The 19,089-nt window shown below is 35.2% G+C and overlaps 1 protein-coding gene across 1 annotated transcript; it reads right to left on the minus strand.

Moving 5' to 3' along the window:
* Positions 1–239: 239 nt before the first annotated feature.
* Positions 240–18,379, minus strand: LOC115441419 (zinc finger and BTB domain-containing protein 14). Its single transcript, XM_030166202.2, has 8 exons — positions 17,768–18,379; positions 14,121–14,294; positions 13,346–13,518; positions 11,953–12,057; positions 9,482–9,552; positions 7,864–8,098; positions 3,771–3,842; positions 240–1,096 (listed from the first exon to the last, which is right to left on the minus strand). Exons 1-8 carry the CDS (start codon positions 17,951–17,953, stop codon positions 976–978), a joined length of 1,137 nt encoding a protein of 378 aa, XP_030022062.1. The 5' UTR covers positions 17,954–18,379; the 3' UTR covers positions 240–975.
* Between the last annotated feature and the right edge of the window lie 710 nt (positions 18,380–19,089).

The raw sequence follows: 19,089 nt of genomic DNA on the forward strand, positions 1-19,089 counted from the left end.
ACTGCCGAGACGAATGTCCGCAGGTTCAAATCCCAAGGGCACACACCTCTGACTTTTCTAAAAAATCATGTGTGTATTCTTTGTGAAGTTATCGTTCGCTTTAACAGTGAAGGAAAACATCGTGAGGAAACCTGCACATCTGAGAAGTTCTCTATAGGAATTTCGAAGGTGTGTGAAGTCTACCAATCCGCACTAGGCCAGCGTGGTGGACTAAGGCCTAATCCCTCTCAGTAGTAGAGGAGGCCCGTGCTCAGCAGTGGGCAAGTATATAATACAGGGCTGATATTATTATTATTATATCATTTAATTAGCAATTTACGAATCTTACTAACATTATAAATGTGAATGTTTGGATGTTTGTTTGAAGTAAACGCAAAATATTTGTGTAAATCCCAAGTGTGAAATATTTTGTTTTTAATTCGATATATGAATTAGTGATATACAGATGCTGCTATGGACAGAGGAATGTAGAGGAAAATTTTATTCATGCGGGCGAAACCGCGCAAAACCTAGTTATCACTATAATATAAAGTCTGTGGGCCCTAAAAATAGTTACGGCTGAATTTGGTCCCTCTTTAACATATTTGAAAAAGACATATGTATACTTTGCGCTTTACAACAGCATTGTTTAAGTAATGCCCATCTTTGTATTACTCAATCTAAGTATTGTAAGGTGTGATTAGAATTGTAATCAATTGGTAACATGTAAGAAAATAAAGATGTTTGAACTCCTTTCATCATAGTCAAGCAAAAATACTTGAAATATTTTTTCCTTTGTAAATAGGGTTGTCAAATTTTGCTATCTGACAGGTTGCCTATAACCTTCTATTAGAGAATATAATTTCTAAGTATTAATTTCGTACGTAGGTCTTAACGGCGTGTGAACGACGTTTAAATCTAGACGGATCCTGTGTGTACCTTGTCGTATGTACAGTTTGTACCGCGTACTGTGACTTGAGTGTAAGGTGGCGCCGTTCACACCGATTCGGCGTCGGCTTCGGTCTTCGGCGTCGAGTCCGCGTTCGGCGGCTGGTGCTTCACATCGCCCGTCGCGTTCGCGTTCGGCTTCGGGCCAGGCGTCGACGAGCGTGGACAACTGGAATGTTACCATGCTCATTTTAAACTTCTTACTATATTATGAATTTGGACATAGTCAATATAGTTATAACCAAAAATGTCCGCCCAGCAGTGAGCGCCAGCTAACAAAATACAAATATAATTCGGTGTATGCCTCAATCTTAAATCAGTAAGCGGGGTTGCATCTCTTATTTCTGCCCCCAAGAAACAATACATGCAGTGTTCTGTTCCACATACATGGTGTCAATCGAATGTCGCAGTGCGAAGCGCGGGCGCAATTCTGAGCCAAGCAGTTTCAATCCGAAACTATGGGTGATATTGCTAAAGTTTAAGGAAAATCTTTTTTTACCATCAGGCGAGGGATTTGCTTTGCTTAAATGTTGTATGAATGTCGTTCAGTTTAGCAGAAGCGACGAAAAGATAATATATAATATTCGTTCTTATAAACTACGTCCACAAATATTTCATCGACTCAGAGACAAATCATACTAGTAAATACATTATGTTCTGTCGCAAGCACGCCATTAATGTCAAAAATATTAAAAATGGCTCAAACACGATCATAAACTTTATCATTGGTATGCACATAACTGAAAATTGCACTCGCTATGTAATCTTACAATGCTATTGTTATTTAAACTTTATGCACTTAACATAAAATTTTATTTCGCTAATGAACGCCAAGAGAATATTAAGCACGTGCGCAAATAACTTAGCGCAAACATAACAACACATAATATTGGGTTTATGTGACATTCAAATGTGAATAAATGTCGTTCCTACTATCTATTCTGCAGTAATGAATTCATGCGGCAAAGTTTTGTACATTTTTAATGTTTTTTATGAATGTCTAGAAAAACTGGTTGAATTTTTTCTTTGTTTTATTGTTGGTACATGTGACATTGTTATTTGTTACATATTTAATATTTGTTGGAAAAAAACATTGTAACACAACATGAGAATAATAGCCAATTGTTGTACTCATTAGGTGATTGTTAAAAATGAGGAACCTGAGCAAAGCTTTGTAATGACAAGCTTAGCCATAAAAACAATATAATATCCAACTATCATCAAAATGCATCAATTCGCATCAAGCTAACGTAGTTGACCGAGATGTCACCAGACATTTCGAGAACACAACATTCATTTCACCTTGAAAAGGTCGATAAATATATTAGGTGACGAGTCTGGGACCTAATTCTCTATAACATATAGACTCATATCTCGGCCGCGTCACGTTATCACCAAGCAGTAGTATGCAAACACTGCGTGATCCGATTTGAAGAACCAAACACCTACCATCAGAGGCGGTAGGTTCATTTTACCTTGCTAGTTTAAAAAAAAACGTGCTAGCACTTGTAATTACTGGATATGATATTGAATATTATGCCTCACGAAAACCAGTATAGTGCAGGTATTTAAATTTTGGTTCGAGTGTCTACTGTTCATGGCTGGTATTGCTTACCATCAAGCGACTTGCCTCAACAATCATTTATAAATAAACCAATAAGCGTTCAGGGGTTGTGGATAACTTACCATCAGATCAACCACTTTTAACATTCGCACATTACTGACGCTAGTTTTTGCATTTGAGCATTATTGCATCTTTATCATACAACAAAGAATATGCAAGCAATGTTATTGATGTTAAATACTTTATATCAACTATATTACTTGACATACAAGACTTCAAGGCTTATATTTGACTACCAACTCATTCGCTACAGCAAACACAATAAATTAAAAGAAACAAAAATAACATAACAATCAAACAGTTTGCACACATATCTAATACAGTCATACAAAACCAAATATTCTTTTTTTCTATGTAACATTGTTTTGTATTAAAAATACTCATAGCATTTCCTTTTGATTGCATAATGGTGTATCTATTGTACGCGATTCCGTTCGTTCAAATCATAATATGTTTTGATTGTTAACAGAGGGAAATTAATTTATGATGTAAATAAAAAACTGCATTAAAATTAAATAAATTAAAAAACTACACTTAACACAAAAATTCAGAGAACTTATAAAAATAGGCAAAATACTTTAAAAAAAATATGTAATTATATAAAAATATATAAAAAATAATGTAACAATTACGCAAAATAACGCAACTATCAGTTCTCTACAGTGGCATTTATCTATATACGACGCATTTTTTTTTATATTATAAAAATCATTCGCTGTAGCCAAACATTTTGCAAATACACTATTTAGTCGCATAATTGCAATAATTAATAACTGACTTGTATATAGCAGTTATAGTTAAAGAGCATTCCACAAACATGGCAGCAGAAATAGATAAATCGGTGACACTTCTACCAACTCCCGCGCATGAGTCTTATCAAAGGTATAAATTATCTTAGGTATGCGGTTTGCGGTTACTTTTTTCTTGTATGATACTAAATATTAATTATATTGAAACAAATAAAATTTTAATCTTTGGCTTAAACAGCATCATCTTTATGAAAGACTTTTCTATTATACTAAAAGATTCAATCAGACTGAGAATAAATGTTTAAACTGTCTTATCGAAGCATGACTGCATACATTTTATAATAAATGTGTCATTATTTATCACCACATATTATTCTATATCGATGGCATTTATTAAGAGATCATAAAACTCTAAAATTTGCCTTAACACGTTTGCGTTAAAGCCGACGACATATCGTACCGATATTTACCTGTCAAAGTCCCTGTAATCGCTCGTGAGTGTCGGGTCGTTGCGCCATTTTGATCCAACCATGTTTTGTACGCTGCGAATAACAATACAATTAGATTAAATAAATAATCTTATCTTACCTCTTACTAGTATTATAAATTCGAATTTTATGTTTTATCTAACTAATATTATAAACGCGAAAGTGTGTGAAAATATTTGGATGTTTGTTTGAAGTATATTTAGAAACAGCTAAACGAATTTAGATGAAATTTGGCACAGGGATAGACCATGTACTGGATGAACATATAGGCCACTTTTATCCCGGTAATTTGCTCTCCTGGGAAAGTACAGAATATTAATATGAAAAATTGAGTATATTGCGCTGACGTCTTTCCGATGTGGCTGTAGATAGCTACAGTGTCCTTTTGACCGGGTAAAACTTAGAATGCGGGCGAAGCCGCTAGGAATAACACTGAGGAAAGGATAACTTTTATCTTTCATAGCTATTTATCGATGAACTTCCATTATGATAAATAGGGTATTTGCCATAGTAAAGAAATGAAAAAATTTAGTATAGAAGATTATGTAATTTAAGGTGTCAATTAAGAATATTTGACTTAAATTACAAATAAAAATTATTAAATATTTTATTTTCCAAAATAAAAATAAGAGTTTTTGAATCTGTGCATCATTTACAAGAAACGTCTCAAGTGACCAAGACTAGAGAACGTGACGTCACGATGTATTATATGTAATGTCTTGTCTTTTGGTCTTGTCATTCCGAAAAAGATTTTGGCGCGTTTCATTCGCAGGTTTCATTAATATTTATATGATTAATTCGTGTCCAAGGTTCACTTTACCGAAAAAAAACATGGAAATTGGTTTTATTAAAGCTGACAGTGCAAATTTGCCAAAAATTGAGTATTTTATAATCGCAAATTTATTTGCCTCAAACCCGGACTTTTGTTCTGCAGAATTTAGGAACGTGGAAACTTCATTGTAAGTACAAAACTATCCTTTTCTGATATTTTGTTCAATTCAAAATAGATTACAGTTTGATTTATGTACTTAGCCTTATTTTGTTTTGCTATAAAATAACCTTTGTGTCATGCATGTGATAGGTACATGTTTACTTTGTAGACTATAAATACAAATAATACATTTATTACGTTACCAATAAAATCATAACTTATGAAGAATCTGACTCTGGTTAGGTACCTGTTATTTGTGTAAAATCTTTTCAACGAAAAGTTTCTCGTATTGTGGCTATCTGTGATGCTTTATTTCTATTTTTACAGATCATCAAGACAGTTGTATGGTGATGATGCTAATTCATATGCTAACTCAAATCCTAAAACATCAAGCTGATTACAAAGTGCCCGACATTCTTCAGTTCTCGATGCATTATTAGAGCATCAAGCATAAGAAAGGAAGTGACTGTGAAACGTTTTTAGCCAAAATTAATGGTGTTTTTACACAAGAAAATATAAATTTTGTGGAAAGTCTGACTCGAGCACAACACAAAATTCAAGCATGGCATGAGTTAAGGTATTATTTATTTATAGGTATTTGATTGCATTTTAAATGTGATGTTGCCTTTTAAATGTGATTTGATACTGTAAGGATTGAACTAATAAGATATTTAAAATCAATGTTCTAGAGCAAAATTCCCAACTTGGGGTCTGTGGACATATCTAGAGTCGGCTGATTTCAATGTTAAAGCTATATGAAGTTTCAGGTTGTGCTTAAGAGAAACATTTTATTGTGATTTAAGAAGGTCTGTAGTGATCATCTTTGCTCATTTAGTGGTCCACAGCTAAGAAAGGTTGGAAAATGCTGTCTTAGATTAATATATATTGGAATTATATGTTTCCATGTGAGATGCAATCTCAAAATGTAAATTAGTCTTGTAGCTTTACTAGTCTTTGATGTTTGTGTTCACATTCATATGTGTTGGGCACCCATTCTACAGGGCATCCTAGTGGGGATATAAATGTATATGTGGCCACCAGGCAGTCACTAGTTTAACATTTAAAAAAAATGAATTTTCTTTTCAGGAATAAAAGCATCAAAGGCAATTGATGTTTCACGATGCAAAACAACTGTTGGATCCTTAGTTGCCTTAATAATGGGAGCTAAAGTACCAGATACTCCAACCATGAAAAGAGGAAAATCATTGGAAGAAGTAGTAAGAAAGGAGTTGGAAAAAAAATATGAAAGATTGCAGAATGTGGTTATTATTATCAGCCAAAAATTCCCAATGGTAGCTGCATCGCCAGATGGTATTTTAAAGGGTGACACAGTTATTGAAATTAAATGTCCAACAAGCCAAAAAAGTTTTATATATTATATATGTAACAACACAATCACAGAAAAGTTTGCAGTCTAAGTTCTTTTGCAAATGTATGTGAGTAATTTAACAAAAGGTTTATTTTGTGTGGCAGATTGGGAATTTGAAAAAAATAATAAAGTCCATGTAATACCAATAGAGTATGATGAGATCAAAGTAAATGATATTTTATCTAAAGTTGTAAAGTTTTGGAAGAATAATGTTTACAATCCATTGTAAGAACTTATTTTTATAACTTAATATAGGAAAATAAAACATTTTATTCTAAATTTTGTTTTTATTCGTCAAATGTTTTGAATTAAGGAGCCTTGTAAATTAATTAAGGCACATGCAATAACAATGCAATCGTCCAAAAACTTAATTAAATTTGTATTGACAACTGAATGCGGTTTTAACATTGAGAACTCCCTTAGACGTCGGATGACTCTTTCAATGTGTATCAGTAAACTTACTATCTCCTTAGTTTTTGGAGCTTCAACTTTGGTTTAATTAGACTTAACTGATACACTTGGCGGTCTCACTAAACTACATCTCTTTTGTAATAACAGTTGCTCAATATGCTTGAATCCTCTATCAGCTAGTATAATCGCACCAGGTTCCCAATGATCTAAAAGTTGCAATTTTCAACCAAACATACATCGCTAATCCTGCCACCATAACCAGGAGAAATGTAGTTAATAATACCATCAGGTGTGCTACTTATAAGGTATTTTATTGTATTGGCCTTTTTATAATCTTGAATAATAAACGAATCTCACGTATTGTTTATATCAAGGTTTAAGTCTGTAATTAAATTTATTTCGTTGAAAGAGTAAAAAATAATTAATAATCATGGATATTTCGGCCTTTAAAATTTCGTCATATTAAATTTTAAAGGCCGAAATATCCATGATTATTAATTATTTTACGTTTTTCTTTCAACTGCGAGAACTAATCACTAACTAGAAGTGAATTTAAATTCTTTACTTGCCAATACTTGTTTAGTTACCCAGATTAAAGCCGAAACAAAATGTATGAAAATGGACCTTGAGGTATCGCCTTAAGACTATTACATCATGACGTCACGCCCCTTATTTGTCACGTGACTTAGCGTTTCAGCGGGAAACATAAAATGTATTTATTAAAACTGTCTTTTTGCTATTAAAATGGCTCTAAATATAAAAAAAAAACAATTGTTAAGCGTATCTTTAGAGACTCTAGAACATTTTAAAGTACTTTACGAAAATTTGTCAAATACCCAATTGTGGCAGAAGGATGGTAAAATGGATTCTTTAAACATAAAATACTAGTTTTCTACTCTAGCAATATTTCAACAAATCGTGACCAATATATACAGCATATTAATTTCAACTTATGTCTGGTTATTCTGACAACTATCAAAGGGTACAACAGATGTGAAGCAGCAATTTGCAAGCATGAATCATCCCATTTAATTGCTATACCTATATAGGAAGAAACGATAATATTCAACCTATGCCATATTGGGCAACATACCTAGGGGTTAAATTGATGCACATTGAGGTCCTCTATACACCTGATTTAGTTGAACAGTCAATCGTGATACACCTTGTATAATATAAACGCGAAAATTTTCAATTGCTATACTTTCAAAACTAAACCACGACGCATTTAGGTGCAAGTTGGTATCATTTTAGCAGTAACTAATTTCGTGTCGACCCTATACTGCCCCGTCTGAAAGACTCCAGCGCCCACAAAGTGGCGTTAAGAAAAACTGCTGTTACTAATAAGGATAAATACTACTCACCTCATCTGATCGCCCTGCGTAGTGACCTGTGCCAAATACGCGGCCTGTTTGCGGTGGTGGTACATGTGCACGCGCAGGCACGACGGGTTGCGCATGCGCTTCTGGCAGATGTCGCACTGCAGCGTGCCTTCGCGCGTGTCATGCTTGTCGCGGATGTGCACCTTCAGGTTGTACCGGTTCGCGAAGAACCGATGACAGTTCGGGCATTTCACGCCGCCGGTCTTGCAGTTCCAGCCTGGGGGTGGGAAATTGTTTTATGCAATGCGATGTTGTTTATAAGATAGCGGATTTTCCCAAATAAACTCCCTGTATTGACCTGGTTTAATAGTTTTCTAGTACAAGCAAACTTAGGGCGTTAAACCTTGATTTTGTAATAAAATGCATATATCTCGTATCTACGTAGTTTATGTAAGTATACTCGAGAACTTCCTATCGCATCGTGCCAACGAATCCTACGTGAGCTATCATTGGAGACAAGACAATATACAAATTACTTTATCAGACTATCACCGTCCACTGATAAATGTAGACCTCCACAGGTGATCGCTAACAATGCCTCAACAGCCCGAATGCTTGAACTTAGATTAACATTTCTATAACTAGTTATTGCTGATAAACTTCAAGCGGAGTCTGAAATAACAGAGTATTTCTTAAAATAAAAATACGTAACTAAATATTGTTACAATTTTTTTGTTTCATTTCTCTGTTTTTTGTTTATCTGAATATATTCATTCTGTATATCATTATTCTTCCATTAAATATTTAAGCAAAATACAAATATCCGCCACAATAGACCCCCACCTTAAATTGGCCACTACCAATCAGAAACAACCCTCACAAACACTCTCTCAGTAATAGAGTTTTCTAATCATTGAACAAGTTACCTGAAATGTAGTGTCAGTTTGAATACCAATTTTTTCAAGAGCAAACTTGACAGACATAATATTTTGCCAATTTAAAGTACAATAATTAGAGATTAAGCGGATACAGGCGCTTATCAGTTTATTATAAATGCTTGTTTGATAATAAACAAAAAATATCATTCTATATAATATTTCGTAAAAAATAATTATTTATGTATGATTTATTAAAGAATACGCAACAACGGCCGCGAAAATTTATACAGTGCGCGTGCTAGACTATAGCCGAGACATCTTTCTACAATATTTAACACTAATAGAGAACAAAAATATGTACTAGAATGACATATCCATGCTATAAGACCAGAGGTTCCTAAACTTTTTTTTTCGTAGACTCCGTTAAAAATTTGCTGGTTCTTCCTTTAGCTGGGTTAAGTCAAGCCAACATTATTTGTACTTTACTATCTGTTCCATATGTCTGCGCATGACAAATTCTTGTCTAGGCGTTGCTAAGCAATATATAAACAGTGCGCAAATATCTAATGGTTTTATTGCCTTTTCCCTTATTTCTTGCTAGTATGAGCATATATAACACGCTTATGAATTGTGGACCCCTATTTTATGGTCACACTATCGTAAACCCCCGTCAAGTTTTCCGTGGACCCCCGGAGGTCCACCTGGACCATTATGGGAATCAATGCTATAGACTTATCTATGGTCGTTATTCGGGCTGATATATCCTGTGATTTCTTACTCACCGGACTCTTTGGTTTCAGGTAGTACCAACACGTTGTGGAACAGGTCGTTGTCGAAGTCAATCAGGGGTTCGCTGCGGACAAAAGTAAAGGTATAATATACTTTAGATACTGGGTCAGTAGTCTCTTCATAAGTTAACGATAGTAAAATTCTACTTAGGTAATAATACTGAAATTAAGACCCTGTTCAGGTGACAAGCATATTGTTACGCGCCGCTATCCTAGTCGATGACTTCGGGCGTTTCCGGAAGTATTCGGCTATGCGGTCAGGCTGGCAGAAGAGTTAGACTATTCTATTATTCTCTATGGTTGCACGTAATCAAAAAAATGTCTACAATTGTATTCTGTAATTATTTTTGCTAATATAATGTTTAATACTGTAAAAAGAGCGTTTAACCATACTTATATTTAATTATGTATTTTGATCGGGATCTTCACGTGTTAATGCGCGTCTAATCCTTGTCATCTAAGGTGCAGATGAGAATTGATTTGTAAGGACACTGTACAGTTGAAGCAACCTACATCGCACAGCGCTGTGTCAGCGCTTTACTCCACACGAATTAATTGTATTAATTTTACCAAACAGTTCACGTTCGATCGTCAGCCAGTTCGCGTGTTCTCATTACCATTACCATTTTACCATTTAGACTAGTTCAGTGTAAATAAACCATATTTTACCCGGACTTTAGTCTTTTATATTTACGAACCAAACGTAAATCCTTGTACAGACACCAAACCCCGTACAGACACACTTTATTTCGCAGAATTGGTATTTTGCTAATTTTATATTTTGCAGCTGCGCGGGAGCGCACTCGCCAGCGTTCGTTAGTAGTTCCCCGTCACGCGCCACGTTAGCCCACGTAACCGTAGATAGTAACCGTACACTTTATAGAGTTAAGTAATTTTATGTATGTGACCAATATAGACTAACACGGACGGGGCATTGCTGTGATAACATGTCTGTTTCTGAACTTTGTTTATCTGACAGCCAAAGATTCAAGTTGTATCTCAACATAAGCCAATCACAACGGCCCTATGTCTTCGCACTGCGAAGGCTGCCATGCCGTCAGCACTGAGAAACAGACTTGTTGTCACACCAAAGATAGAGCTTAGATAAATAACGTCTATGAATAAGGGGATAAGGAATTAACCACTTCTGAACTTTTATTGCTACCCTTTGAGAGTCAAGTGGAGAATTACAAAGAACTTTAAGAACACAATAATTAGTGCCCCTTAATCAATACATTTACATTAATAAAAATAGCGTAAAGGAAGTAAATAATAGTTTAAATAAATAAATAGAATTCCATTAGCGTTCGGCTCCTTGTCGGCGACAAAGTTTTTAGCGCGGAATTTTGTAATGGCCTCATATATAAGGTTAAAATTCGCGCATAGATTACGTTGATATAGAAATGACATGTTCAAACAATTATAAACAAACGGTCCATCGTCCGTCTTATGACTAAGGAGATATTAACCCGTGAGGTAGCTGAATGTTTGCCGGCAAACATTGACAGCTACGCGTGTTACGGAAAAAAAACCTTATTATGTAGTATATAATGTAGTATATAAGGTAATAATCCCGTGACACACGCAAATGTCATGTAGCTGTCTTGGCTCGCCGGCGAGCCACGAGAGACCAAGAGTTAAACTTCCCGCAACTTATTTAAAGAAAAAATTTGGGCTGAAAAATACCGGAATACGAACTGGCCTGCGATGTGAATAAAGTTGGACGTATGTTAACGTAAATACCGGAATACGAACTGGCCTGCGATGTGAATAAAGTTGGACGTATGTTAACGTAAATACCGGAATACGAACTGGCCTGCGATGTGAATAAAGTTGGACGTATGTTAACGTAAATTTGACGGAATGTCATGATGTCGATTTCCGATGAATAGAAGAAATCTTCGTGTATCGCGGCTGAGTTGTTGATGCTCATGTTTTGTCATTAACAATATCAGCCTTGTATTATATACTGTCCCACTGCTGGGCACGGGCCTCCTCTACTACGGAGAGGGATTAGGCCTTAGTCCACCACGCTGGCCTAATGCGGATTGGTTGTGTTTTGTCATTGGTACTAAAGTGTTGTTGGTATTCGTGAGTTGCTATTAATTATCGTATTTTATTGGTGATCAAAGATTGTTGTTTGTGCTCAAGTGTTGTTGGTACTCAAGTGTTGTTGATGCTCAAGCGTTCCTGAAGTATACCGCTAACACACACTGATTGAAGCCTTGAATGAAAGAGGGAATGTATGGTGTGTACTATGGTGTTATATTGGTCCACCCATACATAGTTAATGGTTTATGTAATAAACACTTTACTACTCTGCATATTTACTAATCACACAAACACTTATTTCAATGCAGTGTCGAACCAGCCGATTGACAATTACTATACAATCCCCCCTCCCCTGAACACTGAACCACGAAACGGAAACTGTTAGCCTGAACCAGGCACTCGTTGCATCTTACCCATCGTAAGGAAATTCCGAGTTCTCAGGATGCGTGGGGCTGTCGTTGACAGGCCGCGGCTTTTTCTTCACGTAGATGTTTTTGTTCGGTGTGTTTTTCAGTAACCTGCACATTAATGTGTTACAAACATCATCTTTATCTTTATAAATGCGAAAGCATTTTTTTTATTGCTTTAAATGACGAGACGAGCTTGCCGTTCGCCTGCTGGTAAGCGATACGACCGCCCATATACAGTAGAAACACCATCCAGCACCTTGAATTACAAATTATTGTTTGGTATTCCACTGCGCTCGCCATACGGAGACATGAAATATGAAGTCTCATTATGTCCAGTAGTTACACGGGCTACAATGTCCTACAAACCGGAACACAACAGTGACTACATACTGCTGCATGGCGGCAGAAATAGATATTGCGGTGGTACTTACCCAGGCGGACTCACATATGGGAGACTTACCACCAGTTTGGATGCTTTTCACTCAATCACGCCAGAACGGGTTTAAATCATCCGGATATTTGGCGCAGAGGTAGATTATAGTATGAAACAGTAAACAGGCTTATTATCCCGAGAAAATATGTAGCGGGACTTTTATCCCGGTAAACCCTTTTTCACGTGGGCGGAACCGCCAGCAAGAGCTAGTCAGAAGTATGATATAGTACTGTATTTTATTTTTGTGAATAGTACTTTTCATCAAAGTTTTGTTGCTGATTAATGTAGCAACACAGAGGCTTTAGACGAAGAAGTTAAGAAGTTTCCTAGAAAAGGAATGTCAAGAAAGGCTGTTGTCCTAATGTTTTGATACAGCGAAGTAAGCAGTTAACTTTGAGATGATGACTTTGACAATGCATATATTGACTATCTTAGTGACGACATCTATTACATAATTTTGATAATGGAGGCCTTAGGAGTAGGAAGGGGGGGGTTGGCGAAGGTGGTTGGAAACCCATGGTGCCTCGCGCGGTTAGCAGATGATAGTAATCAATACAGGCACTATAACTGCAAGAAATTGTAAGATCATATCTGAGACCTTATAACAAACTGACTTTCTGATGTTAAATCTCATTATACTAGATAGTGTCCTTTAAATCAAAATACAGCAGCATTTGCAGCAGTGGCAGAAATATAGAATGTGATGGTACCCAAAAGGACTCAGGCATAACATCAACCTACCACCAATTTATTTTCACTAAAGCCACATGATGCAGTGATATTAAAAGAAGTGAAGCCCAAGGCAAATTCCAACCAGATAGATAAAAATATCTCTTGACGTTCAGCACTAGTATGGTGGCCCGCTTATTGCTTCTTTACACACCACTTGAAGACCCAATTTTATTTTTGATCATACGGGCACTGAGTCTACTGACGGTGGTCATAACTAATTTCAAGACTGACCTTTTCAGCGGACTCCTGGCCGCCTCCTCTTTGCCACTGTTGTCCGATGTGTCGGCCAGGGTCTCTGTAGCGATGGTGTCCACACCGCCCGGCACCCACTCCCCCTGGCTGTCGTTAGAGGGCTCCGGCTTCGGCATCGAATGCTCCTCCATCGGTGGCGGTGACTCGCTCTTCTGGAAACCGGTTTGGGTGGGATTGTAAATATACTGCACTAAAGGGGGTCGAAATCTTGGTAGTGGGGTGCCGTTTAATTAAGTAAAATGTTATTTTTATTATCTTTTGACACATGTAGATTACATAATGTCATCCTACTGCTCTTATTACCGTCCAATGTGGGAAGTGCACATAATTTAAATGTTGCAGATTGTAGAAACGGTCCAGCCTTCTTTTCACCACTGTCTATCCACACTGGCATATCTACCACCCAGAAATGGAAGTCTAAAAAGTCACACAAACCATTGTATAATGTGGGAACTCTATCTCTCATTTAATTAACCACTACAGCATTGAATTTTATTATATTACTTGCACTTGCCCAATGAGTCGACGACGATGAAAAATTATCAATAAAGCCTAAACTACAGCATAGTATGATGTCAAATCTTATCACAATGAAGCATGGTAAAGAGATATTTAAGTGCATAATGAGGAAATTACATTTTTTAACAATATCTTGATTCCAAGTTCCCTTTTCCCTTCCTCTTGTCTACAGTTCATAAGCAGCATTCACCCACTTTCACAACACTCGAAAATTGAACTAAAAGCATGAACGCACCTCCCTTCCACCAGTGAGTCCTTTGACCTGCAGCAGTTCGGCGGTGTGCAGGAACCCAGAGAGCTCCTGCTGGCGCACGTGTACCTCGCCGCGGTACATAAACTGCAGCAGCTGCCGCAGCTCCTGGTGCGCTACGTCCTTCAGAATCACGATCGGATGCTCGCATGGATTCATCTATACATAACAGTAGCATTACAATTATGTCTAGAGCAAGTGCAGCATTGATAATTGACATCCACCTATTAAAAGACAACCTGACAGAGAAGATGTTGTACACAGTATAGACTTATATATGACTAGCTTTTGTTTATGACTTCATCCACAAAGTCTCCTTATAATATAAAATTAGCTTTATAAATATTAATCTTGGACATGATGTATTGGTATACCAAATGTCTTCCAAATCACCTGTGTATGTATGGCTACCAAAAACATCTGTGTATGTATGGCTACCAAAAAACCATGTAAATCTATAAACTTTCACTTTTAAATTACTAATAGGAAGTAGGATAAACCAATGTAGGTTGACTAGTAGAGAATGCGTTAGGTATTAAGTCTACTTTAGTACATTAAACTAGAAATGTATTTAGAAAAATTATAAATTCACACTTTCAGGCTGACATTAATTATAATCTAGTGAAAGCACACCTTCTTCGCCGACTTTACACACTCACACACACACACACACACTTCTATGTCACGTTTAAATAACTAATATGTAATGCATAAACTATGAATACTGAATAACTGTTTCACTGTCCATCAGCATTTTTTCTCTCTGGACATTATGTATTTAAACTCTTTTTTACTGTCAATAATACAATAATCTAGATAACAAGACAATATAACATTTTTTGGGAAAGTATTTACAGCAATATAATACATTGTTAAAACCTTCTCTGGTTAAATTTGAGAAGCCAAATCATTTAACCGATGCATACATTTTACTTTACATTATAAAATATTCAAATTCCCAGAAGCAAAAATGCCACCACACTAGATATTCTTACAATTTCTTCATTCATTAAATAGCAATAAATCCATACTCTGATATTGTAGGTTTGACAGTAGTGGATCACTTACCATTCAGCAACATACAAGTTTACAGGATTTAGCTGTATAATAATTATAAAGCTAGCCTATATAGTCTCATATAGCATGAACAACTACATTTATTTACATATTCAGATATGAGACAAATCTATTGATATAATATTTAAATTCAGTATTTGAGAGTAACAGATATTGTAATGCACTACCAATTAAATGTTATCAACACTGGGGATGTATTTCTTACTGATATGCTTGTCTTATTGACTATGTACTGTAAGCGACAATTTTATTACAATGACACACATATAATAGTAACTGGCAAATTAGGTGCATTCTAATTTTAAATATGTTAATTTCTAGCTGTTGATCACATTTCTATCTTCAATCTTCTTCTATTGCATAATATACTTGTGTAAAATATTTCAGAGAAAAAAATACCTTGATATAAGGATAAGTTTTATTTGTTTGCCAAATTTCAAACAAATCCAATCAGTGTTTACATAGCGCGTTTACTTCTAACTTTATCTATATTACATAAATAAAAATTTAACAAGTGTATCTATACATTATAGATATAAAAAAAATATGGGAACTTTATTAGAGCAAGAGAAGCCAAAACAACAATTTTCACAAATTTTATTTATTATCTTTATAGTACACCATAAATATAAGAAACAAGACAAATATGTATACAGACGGTGGAAATAAAATTTTGTGTGTCTGTACATTCATCACGCAATAACCGCTGCACGGAATTAAATGCTGTTTTCACCAATGTATTGCAATAGATCTTACTCAAAATTTAGGGTCCATTTTATTATACTCTAAAATATAATAACATTTCACATTTATGTTAGCGGGATGTAATAACATATTGGACACATATTCAGTCCCTGAAAAAATATGGCTCATATATATTTTATTATTTGATGCTTTGAAAGCATGCTATACTGAAGACTAACATACTATGGGCATGACAACCTTAACTAACATCCGATAAGACACCAAGGGATGCATGATATAAATGCCATAACATTATGTTTGTATTATTAGAGGTGTAGCATCTTGCTTACTTCAACACGAATAATTGGCATTGCATTTTGTGTTTACCTACTCACAAAATATTTGCCAGATCACTTGGAACCTAATTTGTTTTGTTCAATATAATTTATAATTTGTATACCTTTCTTATAAAAAATATTATTTATTTTACAATTATTTTACACCAAATAAAATATTAATAAATAATTGTCTTCTTATATTACAGATTACAGCTGTTTTAATATTATGAATCACTCTTTTTCCAATCATTATAAATTCCTAAAATAATTGACATGGTGATTGTATATATAAAGAAGTTGCACTTATCTGTCTCGCTATAAAGTAATTAACCATGCATGTATTAAAACTTTTGTATCCCAACCAGGTAAATAAAAACCTTGTTGTGTTGTCAAATATTGAACTAACTCGTACTAAAAGTGTTAAACTTTAAAATCTAAAAACATAGGTGGCACCCCCATAACAGGTATACATTCTGAGCCAGGCTTATTACATCCAGCTAGTGATATGAATGGAAATAATGAGATTTGGTAAGATTTTCTTATTATAATAATGTGTGAAGGTAAGATATCTAGCAAATTATATTTCCCGGCTTTATTTACCCCATTATTTGCGAGGAAACTTCAACTACTTTTTTTAAATCATTTAATTTTGTCATTAGTAGGATATTTACCAGTATTATCTGTCTACAACATGGGACATTGTATGAACACAAAAATTATAGTATTACCTTTATCGGAAATTAAGTTTATCCTAGCCACAATAGTATCAATTATTAATGTTTATGTGGACAATCTTATATCAGAATTTTTCTCCAACCAAACAATTGATTTTTAGGATTTTTAAATTATGTGCATTAAATATAATCTATGGATATTATAGTTCCTAAGCAAAATACTAAATCTTATATGTACACATTTTGATGTGAAAGTAAATACTCATTGATAATTTGTTTATGATTCTTGACATAGAAACAAAAATATATCTATTGATGTGAACATAACGTTTGAGAAGGAAAAGAGTATGTAAATACTAAATAAAGAATAATTAAACATAATAAACTTTGAGATTTATAATGAACAAGTTATAAGGATGTAATAACTTGTTAGAAAAACATATCAGAATTGTTAAAACTGCAAATTGAAAATGAATGGACTCAATCATACATTAAAATGAAATGGTGATCAGATTAATTTCACAATACTATTGTAGGTATTGTTATATTTGTTCCATTTGTACAGTCTTAAGATAGCACAATGTACATTATTTACATGAAATGATGTTTACCTCCATTTGTATTCCACACAACACAATTATTTGTAATAGACTTGTTATGTCACAGATAACTAATTCTCAAATAGGTATGTACTATATGTGTGCTGTATATGTTGGGAAAACCCATGCAGACATTTACATACTTGTGTGTGTGAGCACAAACTTGAAATCCAAACGGTGGTCGCGGTGCTGGCGCAGTTTCCTGCACCGGACTCGCAATGCTGCCGAGTTCAAACAATCGATCTGAATATGAGTCATACCTTGAACAGCTCCTTGAAGTAGGGGCTGCACACGGAGAGGATCAGCTTGTGCGCGTGCACGTACTGACCGCCCGCCGCCAGCGTCACGTCCACCAGGTCCTCGCCCTCCAGCAGCGCGTGAAAAGACTGCGATAGGTTCGAGTGGAAATCGTTCCAGCGAAGCGAAAACTGCTCCGGCATCGCCATCCTGCCTCACAATACGCGAAACCACCACGAAAATACGCCAACACCCGCCAATCCGCTACCCGTAACACTTTCAGAGCCTACTACGCGTCCGTACAATGATACATCACTGAAATCTCAACACACAATTGCCTACGTATACCTACTATTTACTTTATATCTGTATCATTGTGCGAAAATACGCGTCCCCAGCACGCCACCAACCCTTTATTACTATTTACGCGTACGACACGATGCGTAATTGCATGGCATTACAATGTAAAAATAACAAAATGTCGTTTGCGTTTGCGTTTGCTACACAATATTCACAATGCACCGTTCATTGTTCGACAAACAACGTTATGTCAGTCTATGAAAAAAAAAATATTATTGGTCAAATAAAAATATATAATAAATGATAATTATTGTTGAAGCCGTTGAAATTAATTTATTTACGATTTACAAGTTTTTTTTTTAAATCGTAGAGTACATTTTTTATATGAGAATATAAATTTTTCTTCTTAGTCATAACCATAGACAAAAACTAATAAAAAGTCGACCCTAATTTTATTATTTACTGGTACATACCAAACCTCAGCAGAAAACTTTTTCTGACCTTAGTAGTTAGGTAGATCCAGAGTAGATCTACTAATTACCTAATTAAGGAACCGATGGAATATATTCAGGATATTCAGCAGAAAACAAATACTAACGAGAATATACACTTGCCCCAATGGATTCGCACTATGCTTTGAATAAATAACATAGTATTACAGTACATTCTAAATGTTCTTCACAAATCGTAATGATTATAGTTTTTAGATATTATGTTATATTGGTAGAAACTGTTGCTCGGTTTATCTGATAACTTTAGTGTCTAATTTTCTCAAATTTTATAATGTTACGCCTCTGTGTTACGCTATGTTGCGTGAATAAGAAGTATGTGTAATGATCTTAAACACTAGCTTTGGTGGTTATACTGTGCCCAGTTTTAAACATTTTTCCATTTGATATACGATGCATCTTGTACCCGGCTATAAAGATAGATAATGCTATAGAGAGGCCCATGTACCGTTGCCTTTTATATTCAACCTTCCACGAATACTGCTTTTTGGCAACACATAATAAGTGTCAAAAACCTGCCAAGTGTCAGTCACACA

Source organism: Manduca sexta, chromosome 27 (genome assembly GCF_014839805.1).
Source record: "Manduca sexta isolate Smith_Timp_Sample1 chromosome 27, JHU_Msex_v1.0, whole genome shotgun sequence".
Taxonomy (NCBI): domain Eukaryota; kingdom Metazoa; phylum Arthropoda; class Insecta; order Lepidoptera; family Sphingidae; genus Manduca; species Manduca sexta.